The sequence below is a fragment of the Akebia trifoliata genome, chromosome 10 (assembly GCF_017979445.1).
Source record: "Akebia trifoliata isolate Shusen 1 chromosome 10, ASM1797944v1, whole genome shotgun sequence".
Lineage (NCBI taxonomy): Eukaryota > Viridiplantae > Streptophyta > Magnoliopsida > Ranunculales > Lardizabalaceae > Akebia > Akebia trifoliata.
The window spans coordinates 26,560,409-26,570,229 of NC_141384.1; the positions used below are offsets into that span (position 1 = coordinate 26,560,409).

At 37.7% G+C, this 9,821-nt stretch overlaps 2 protein-coding genes across 2 annotated transcripts; one reads left to right on the forward strand and one right to left on the reverse strand.

The window, feature by feature from the left end:
• Nucleotides 1-356: 356 nt before the first annotated feature.
• Nucleotides 357-2,396, forward strand: CRR4 (Pentatricopeptide repeat (PPR) superfamily protein). The gene has a single exon (XM_086457166.1). It carries the CDS (start codon nucleotides 475-477, stop codon nucleotides 2,338-2,340), a length of 1,866 nt encoding a protein of 621 aa, XP_086313292.1. The 5' UTR covers nucleotides 357-474; the 3' UTR covers nucleotides 2,341-2,396.
• Nucleotides 2,397-5,551: 3,155 nt separating this feature from the next.
• On the reverse strand, nucleotides 5,552-9,618 carry LOC147393491 (Leucine-rich repeat protein kinase family protein). The gene is made up of 4 exons (XM_086456431.1): nucleotides 9,067-9,618; nucleotides 7,816-8,076; nucleotides 6,832-7,725; nucleotides 5,552-6,327 (listed from the first exon to the last, which is right to left on the reverse strand). The coding sequence occupies exons 1-4, from the start codon at nucleotides 9,494-9,496 to the stop codon at nucleotides 5,846-5,848; spliced, it is 2,067 nt and encodes a 688-aa protein (XP_086312557.1). The 5' UTR covers nucleotides 9,497-9,618; the 3' UTR covers nucleotides 5,552-5,845.
• Between the last annotated feature and the right edge of the window lie 203 nt (nucleotides 9,619-9,821).

The window sequence follows — 9,821 nt, forward strand, 5'->3', positions numbered from 1 at the left end:
AGTTTCCATTGGCATCCCAAGTTTTACTTATTCTCAATCATTCACTTATGGGATTTTTCCAAAAAAAGGTCCCCAACTCATGTCCAGATTTCGATTTCGGTACACTGTTCATTATAATCAAGTGATGAACTCACAAGTTTGTAGGTTATAAAAATAATGAATGTATGTTTTGAGAATTAAAATGAACAGTATTCCAAATTGGGAATTTTGTCATATTCAACACACGAAATGGATTCAACCTTCACTTAATTTCTTCATTTTTAAGTGGGGTGTAATAAGTAAAAGTTGGGGTGTCAAAAGCAGCTCTCTACTCTATCCAATTGGATGGTGATGGTAGGGTGCACAAAGCTCAATTCACCAACGACCATACAAGTATGAACCAAACCGGTAAATCAGTTATAAACAGAAATATATATATATATATATATATGGGTCACAAAACAGGAAAAAGCATCAACCGTTGAACCTAACGGTATGGTTGCTCTATATTTGAATTCAAATCAACCATGGAACTCAACACTTCCCACTCTTGTTCTTCTTGGAAAATGCAGAACTTCAAGAGACGTAAACCAAATTCACGCGAGAATCATAACTACTGGTTTCATAAAAAACTCTTCTTTAACCACCAAAATCATCCTCAATTTCTGCTCTACTTCTCATCCACCACTCCTCGAATTCGCTCGCTACGTCTTCTTCACCCAACACTCCCAACAAAATCATGAAGATCCCTTCCTCTGGAACGCAATCATCAAATCATTCTCTCATGGTTCCGAGCCAAAACAAGCAATCCTTCTTTTTTCTTTAATGCTTTGTAATGGAGTCTACGCTGATAAGTTTTCATTTTCGTTAGTCCTCAAAGCGTGTTCACGTCTCTCTTTAATTAAAGAAGGCTTGCAGGTTCAATGTTTGATGAAGAAATGCGAATTTGGATCGGATGTTTTCTTGCAGAATTCTTTGATTAATCTTTATTTGCGATGTGGGTATCTTGAATTAGCTCGTTTGGTGTTCGATAGAATGCTGATTAGAGACTCTGTTTCTTGGAACTCGATGATTGATGGGTATGTTAAGCAAGGAATGATCGACATCGCGAGTGAGATTTTTTATAGGATGCCGAAGGAGAAGAAGAATTCCATTTCTTGGAATTCAATGATTAGTGGATATGCACGGTCTAAAGATGGGTTTGAATTGGCTTGGAGATTGTTCAATAAAATGCCTCAAAGAGATTTGGTTTCTTGGAACTCAATGATAGATGGGTGTGTCAAGTGTGGGAATCTTGAATTTGCCCATGATTTGTTCGACCGGATGCCCACAAGAGATGCGGTCAGTTGGGCTAGTATGATAGATGGGTATGTGAAATTCGGTAGAGTTGACACAGCTCGATGTTTGTTCAATAAAATGGCAGTAAATGAATTAGATGTCATAACTTGGAACGCGATGATATCTGGGTATGTTATAAATGGATGTTATGCTGAAGCCTTAAACCTCTTTCACAATATGTGGACCGAGAGTAATTTAGTTCCTGATCAGACCACCTTCGCCATTGCTCTCTCTGCGGTTGCTGAATTGGGATGCATCGATGAAGGGACAGCAATACATGAGTATATAGAGAGAAATGGGTTGGCTTTGGATGGAAAACTTGGGGTTGCCCTCATAGATATGTACTCAAAATGTGGGAGCATAAAGAATGCTATATGGGTATTTAAAATTTTGGAACGAAAGAGTGTCGATCATTGGAATGCCATGATAGGTGGGCTTGGGATTCATGGATTCGGTGAATTGGCTCTTGAACTTTTCATGGAGATGGAAAGGCTTTCTATTAAGCCAGATGATATCACTTTCATTGGAGTTTTGAATGCATGTGGCCATGCTGGCTTGGTGAAGGAAGGTTTGATGTGTTTCGAGCTCATGAGAAGAGTTCACGGTGTGAAGCCCAAGTTGCAACACTATGGATGTATGGTTGACATCCTCGGCCGAGCTGGTTATTTAGAAGAAGCAAGGAAATTGATAGAGGATATGCCCATTGAGCCAAATGATGTGGTATGGAGAGCTTTGCTTAGTGCTTGTAGGAATCATGACAACTTTGAAATGGGGTTATGGGTAGCTAAACAGGTAATTGAGTTGGATTCTTGTAATTCGAGTTCTTATGTACTTGTATCAAATTTATATGCTTGTTTCGGGATGTGGAGTGAAGTTAATAGGGTTAGATCAATGATGAAAGAAAGAGAGTTAAGGAAAGTTCCCGGTTGCAGTTGGATTGAAATCAAGGGCATTGTTCATGAGTTTGTTGTTGGAGACAAATCTCATTCTCAAGTTCAAGAGGTCTATTTTGTGTTGGATTAGTTTTGAACATTGAATTCATAAGCTGTTTTCAAGATAGTAAGCTTTTGGGACGTGTATATACTATTCTTCTTTATTGTGCAATAATGAAGTCCGGTGGAACAATCAATTGAACTTGCATTGATGTAAAAGATTAACAAAATGGATGGACAGAATTTCTCGAATTGGACACAAATCTTCTTTTCATTCACAAGGACATACTTCAGATGCCTAGAAATTCGAAATTCGAAATGTCTTCACCTATCCCAAAATCCTTTATTTATAGACTTTAGTGTATAACCTTTAGAACATACAACCAAGGATTCTGATGATTTGATCGACGATTATTAAGATCCAATGATTGTAACGAAATGTTTGTATCTTTTTAAAGTGAACACCAATAGTTAACAGTCATCATGAAAGGTTTCTCCCTTTCTTTGTTACTACCGGCAAGTTCGATGAAACAGTCAACTTGAAGGGATGATCCCTTTCCTTGTGACTACACCCACTCGCCATGGATTGTTGCCACTCTCCTATGCTCTTGCCTTAAGCACTCTATACAAAAGGACCATTTAATCATTTCATGGACAAGTCTCAATGAAATGACACTCAATTATGTGTGTCATACCCAATAAGTAGTAAATAAAAAGGATCTTTAAGACAAGAGTCGTGATAATCTGACACCCCCACCCCTGACATATGCCCCCATCACAGAACCGTGGATCATTTGCCTTAAGAAAAAATTATTGTTCTGCATATCCCAAGGAAAATGATCTACGGTTCTGTGGTGGGGGTGTCCGAAAATCATTATTCTTAAGGCAACGCAAAAGAATGAAGTGCAAAGTGCGCCTCATAAGTGCCCAAACACAATGCACACATGCGCATAGTTGTTAACCTTTTTTCTTAAATTAGTAAAGAAAGATAATGAAGAACTATATATATAAACATTAGTACACATCTCTTGTGGAACTAAATTTAAAAGACATGACACGGTTTTTTGTTTTTTTTGAAACATGATATCTCTGTTGGTAGAAGACAAGGACCCAGTCCATCAGACAGTCCATAGGACAGGCCCAACCCAGGTTTCCCAGTCATACCCGACAAGACTAATCCATGACCAATGCACCAACCCGTAACACATGTGGCATTTTAATCAAGAGATGGTCCTCAGTTTCGAACTCACAACCTAGAGGAGCAAACTCTAGTTGTTGGTTTTACCAATGAGGCACACCCCTAGTAGGTAAATACATGATACTTAAAAAAAATTTGGATTTAAAATTCAAGGGTTTAGTCTTTTAGTGTATGATTAGGATAGAGATATACCATGCTCTTAATCCTTGTTTGTGGAGTCTGTGTCGATAAAAATTTAAACAATCCAACTACACTACGAATTATCCATGCCTCAAAGATTATCCTCACAAAATTTCAATCCATACTGACATATTTTACTTGACTAAAACTTAATTTGAATTTAAATAACATATAGGATAAGGCTTTGTTGTTGTTATTGTAATATTAAAATGTGCTGACTTATTTTTTTAATTTTTTATGACGACTAGGGGACCCCGGAGCCAAGGCATATGGGTCTCTCCCCCGGGCATGTGCAATACGCGCACATCAAACGCGCTAGGTAAGTGAGGGTGCACCCTCGCAGGTGGGCCCAAGGAAATACTAGTGACACTAGTGAAAGCAACTACGTAGAAAAAAAATGTAAACTAAGTCACTTGTGAAGGCAATTTGTGTAGTAAAATAAAATATCATTTTTACCTAAAATGATTTTGCAAATTTCAATAAAATTAAATTACCATTTTGGTCCGAGATTTACAAAGGGGTGGACCAAACATTGATGGGATTATATACCTGCCATGCATATTTGTGATCAATACCTTAAGTTTCGTCTTTACTGTTGAGTCTGTGAGTTGCTTAATTTAAAAAAAAAAAAAACAGAATTCGATTCCAAACACAAGCTGTCAAAGTGACTGCAGCAGTACTTTTGTCATTTACCACTCAATCACTTCTCCAACCTCAAAAGCATTTTTCACATCATGTGCTGTATTCTATAGTTCTAACTTATATTTAAGCTTTTAGAATCTGATTATTCCCGTCTCAAATAAAATGTGGATCCCACTTAAATCAAAGTTCAAAGTGATCTATTTAATCATAAAAATCTATAAAATTTGTAGATTTTTTCAATATTCTTTTCGTCTCGAGAATAAATTTGATTTTTGGATGTTCGAATTGGTGACCTCTTAACTTACTCGATTATACATCGAGAAACTTCTTTAAAACTTACTCGATTTGATTTTGGATGTTTAAAACTGGGTGGCCTCCTAATTTACTCTGTTGCACATTAATAAATTTTCTTGAAATCAAATGTGCAACTGCAAGGATTAACCCCATCCCAAAAAGTCTAGGTAAAGCATGAATGATTGAGATAGGAAGATATTTCTAGAGATTCTTTAGCAAAATGTATCCTTAAAAACTTTTATGAATCTCAAGGAAATTTGAATTTTTTTTTTTTTTTCCTTCCATCTCAACCGTTAGGTTTGAATTATGTTTGTGCATCTAAATTCCAACATAGGTGGCAGAACTATGTCGTGCACGGAAAGATGGTTGGTTGGTGTGTATAATAGTGAATTTTGTCTCTAGTGTTGTTTGGGTGTGGAGTGTGAAAGCAAATATTACTTTTCTAAATATGGAAAACGTAGCTTTATAATCATGCAAGCCTAACTGTTGAATAGTCATTATTATTCCGGATGTTAGGGGTCAATATCCAAGACAGTAATCTCAGCAACAAACACCTCAAAAACCCCACCAACCTCTTCAATAAAGGTCGATAACTTTAGTTCCACATCAAACTTTTATTTATAACACACAACAATTATTAAATGTGATATTTGAAATAAGAATAAAAATTCTATTTTCTAAGGACAGCAATCTCAGCAACAAACACCAGTCAGGAAAATGTTGGATTACCATTGCAGCTACTCCTTTCTCCTTTTTTCGTACTCCCTGCGTTGTATGTCTTGGTAGAATTTGAGGTATTATATACAACTTGATTAATTAATGTAATAAACAAAAGTTGGTGTGGCAATATAAGCTATATAGATCTATGGTTACCTTGTAAATGCATTTAAAATGCATTACCACAATACTTGAATGGAGTTCAAATAAACAATAAAAGAAGCATACTAAATAAGATAATATTTATGTTATCAGGAGAAAATGGCCTGGCTTTCAACTCAAAAAAGTACAAATCATACATCATGATTGAACTCAGAAGTCCACAATATCCAAGCGTTCTTAGATGAAATTGGTTTTGGCAAATGGAGGAACCCACCTTGTTATACAATCCCCTCAAAAAAACTACCTCCACCACCTTAGAACTACAAATGACTTAAAAAGTACATAAACTTTCACATACAAACTACACATTAATACATGAAAATCGAAGGTCAGGAGTTCGGAATCAGTAAGAAGTTAGTGATGGTCTCTTCAGCAAGGGAGTCAAGTCAAGATACCAGTATGATCAAGAATCACTAGAGCATTTGGTTAGTTCTTGAATCACCATCTCCATGTTAGGCCTTTGGTTTGGAGATTCATGAGTGCAACTTAATGCAATCTCCGCAAGATTTGTTGCCTCTGATTCAGAGAACTTTCCCTCAAGATTGGAGTCGATAAAATCTTCGAACTTGCATGATTCGGTTCCGATTCTCATAGACTGGGTGATTCTCCGTTTCCCAGAGAGGACTTGGAAGATAATCATCCCAAATGCATAAACGTCACTCTTTTCAGTGAACCGGCCGGTGTTTGTGTACTCAGGGGCGAGGTATCCCATGGCAGCACTGGCCTTAAGTGTCGAGAAGACAATGTCATCGGCCAAGAGCTTGTGCAAGCCAGAATCTGAAAGCAAAGGGTTGAATCGTTGGTCGATGAGAACCTTCTCGGCTGAAATGTTTTGGTGAACGAGAGCCGGCTTGTTCACTTTATTACCGTGTAAATATTCAATACCTTGACAAGAAAGAACATCAAATCTCAATATAAATAAACACTAGAAACCCAATTGTTTTCTTCTCAAAACAATAGGTTGCACTACTCAAATTTCAAGCAATGAAAAGAAAGCAAACTTAGAGCAACTCCAACGCACGACCCATCCCCTCTCAAATGCCATTTGGGTCGTGAAATCCAAAATAGAGGTCCCAAACACACGACCCATCCCACTTTCCATTGTCAGTCGTAGGATTTTCACGACCCAAACCGGGCAGCCCCACACGGCTTCTCCAAGACAGTTTGAAATTTGGGTTGAACTAAAAAAATGTTTATGGATAGCCATTTTTGGGTAGCACTGTAGGACAGCATATCCCATGAATATCCAAAGTGTCTATCCACAAGGCCATGGTTACCCATTTATGGAGATGGAGATGGGTATCCCCATTGGAGTCGATCCTACAAACACCATAAGAGAATATTTAAATGAGAACTTGAAATTTGGGGGAAGAAAAACAAAGCACTGACCCTTGGCAATGCCATTGATGATAGAAACTCTAGTGGACCATTCAAGAACCTGACCATTTCCATCCTTCACATCAAGGTACTGTGATAAGTTTCCATTAGGCACAAAATCATAGATGAGAAAACACTCACCCCTGCCTCTTGAACAGCAAAAGCCCCTCAACCCTACAAGGTTTTCATGCCTCAATGAGGTTAATATGTTCAACCCTTTCAAGAACTCAGCTTCCTCAGATTTACAGCTAGTCTTATTAATGCTCTTAATAGCGACAACAGACCCATCTCTCAAAATCCCTTTATGAATTGCCGAGAAGTTGCTCTTCCCCAACAAATTCACCTCTGAGAAGTATTGTGTCGCGGACTCAACTTCTTCCAAATTGAACCTAAAATTCTGAAGAATCTCTTGGGAGAACCCAACACCACTACGTCCATCAGCCAAAGGATCCCATCCATTGGAATACTCAAGACTGATGAGCGGAGAAGCGCTCTTTCGATAAACCTCCTTGATCTGATCAGTGCTAAGCCGACTGTCCGAAGTATCGAACGCACTCCCGATCTTCTGTTTACGACGTCGATACCAGGAGAAGGTCAGAAGCCCAGTAACCGTCAAAGCAACGGTGACTGCAACAACTCCAAAAACTATGGCAACTTGTGGGGTTTTAGACGAATTTGAACAGTGTGTTTGGGTTTGGTTGCAATGCGGTCGTATATTTGCAGACTCTGGGATATCTTTTGTTGCGAGACCGTTTGTACTGAGACCATTTGCGCCAGGTCCAAAGGGTTCGGGTCGGTTGGGGTTCGAATGATCCGAAGCAGTGCAAGTTCTCAAAGAAGAGAATCCAACTCCACATAAGTTAGAATTGTTTCCAAACTGAAATCCTTCTCCCAATCCCTTCAGAGCTGTAAATCAAACAGTTTTGTTTTTCAAATTGTTTTGGGAAATATATAAGAAAAAGGAATAAAACTAGAATCGCGAAGAAGACGAATTACCAGGAGGTACATTGCCCGAAAGAGTGTTGTTCCGAACATCTAGAACTCTAAGAAGAGGAACATCAGCTATTTTTACAGGAATTGAACCGAATAACTGATTAAAACTCAAATCCAACCTCGTTAGACTTCCTAAATCACCTAAACTCGCAGGAATAGCACCCGTTAACCGATTAAATTGAAGAGCAAGGACTGTAAGCTTCTTCAAAGACCCTAGTTGAGTAGGTATGCTTCCTGTCAATCGGTTGTAGCAAAGCTGCAAAACTACAAAATAAAGATAAACCAGATCAGATAAAAGATTGAAAAAATAAAAGCCCCAAAAATTATAGGCAAGATCGAAGCTTTTCCTCATTAAATCACAAATGGGTACCTATTTTAAACCCAAAAAAACAAAATCACAAAGGGGAGATTTTAACCCAAAAAAGCACAAAGGGGTGATACATCTCACACTTGTGCAGTTGTGCTACAGGAAGGTCTGTATGTGTCTACCCATTTTGCACAAAATAAATAACTGTAAAAAAGCAAGATTGAATCTACCCATCATGCCCAAACACTTGACTAAAAACCTGTAAGCAAGATCAAAGCTTTGTCACTCAACCACCACACCAGAAATTGGATACTAAAATGTTGCAAGATTCACAGAAGCAGCATAACACACATGAGATAACAGTAACATCAATAAGCTTAATAACCTGTCTAGATCGCTATTTTGCACTAAAGATAGAAAGTTTAAAATTTTATTGTCCAAAGATACCTTCTTTGGGCCAAAAATGACTATTCAAACAGACCCTTAGCTCTTTTTATTCGGTTTTGTTTGTTTTACACCCAACTTTACCATATTTGTCCAAAATAAAGAAAATCCAGATAAGCAAAGAAACTTAAAAAACATAAATAATAGACTAAAAACCTGAAAGCAAGATCAAAGCTTTTTCACCCAGCTACCACACCAAAAATTGGATACAAAAAAATGTTGCACAGATTCACATAAGAAGCAAAACCCACATGAGATAACAGTTATATTAAGCTTAATAACCAGTTTAAATCTCTATTTTGCACTAAAGATGGTAACTTTCAAAGATTAATTGTCCAAAAAAACCCTCTTGGCCGAAAAATGACTATTCAAGCAAACCCACTTTATCATATTTGCCCAAAATAAAGAAAACCGATATAAACAAATAAAGTTAAAAAAACAGAAAAAAGCCATAAATATGTAACCAAGATTGAAACTTTTTTTATCAGATCTCTACTACTAACCTTGGAGACTAGACATATTTCCAATTTCAGGAGGGATAATCCCAGAGAGATTATTCATATTAAGGTACAAATCAGATAACTCAGCCAGACTCGAGATCTCTACGGGTATCTCTCCAGATAAGGAGTTGTAATGTAGGTAGAGACCCGACAAGCACTTAAGCCCAGAAACCGCTGAAGGAACCTTGCCTGTTAGACCCTTCCCTTGTAACGAAATATTGGCTACTTTTCCATGCTCGTTGCAGGCTACGCCTTCGAAAGATCCACTACATGGGTCTCCATCTTTGGTCCAAGAAGAAAGGAATCTGTTTTCTGGATCAAGAGTGGCTTTCATCTCCATGAGTGCTCTCAGCTCAACATTTGCACAAACATGTTGGAGAGAAGCAAATGTGAAGAGAACAATGAAAGAGAAGAGAGTGTTGAAGGAACCCATCTTTGTTTTTCAGCCAAAAACACTGAGACGTTGTTCTCTTTTTCTTTCTCTTCTTTCCTTCTCAGTTTATTCTGAAAATCTGCTTCACTAGTCTCTCTCTCTCTCTCTTGTCTTGTCTTGAACGGAGCAGAGAAAAAGTAGCTATTTTTCCAAGAAAAAATTAGGGTAATTTAGATATACCCCCCTATATGTTGGTGGATATTTGAAATGCTAAGGAGTTGTCAAATGACATACCCCTTGACCTTGGTTTTTTTTAAAAGACTTATAAAATTATACTTCTAACATGATTTTAAATTTTGGTATTTCATCTTGCCTTTGAACGAGA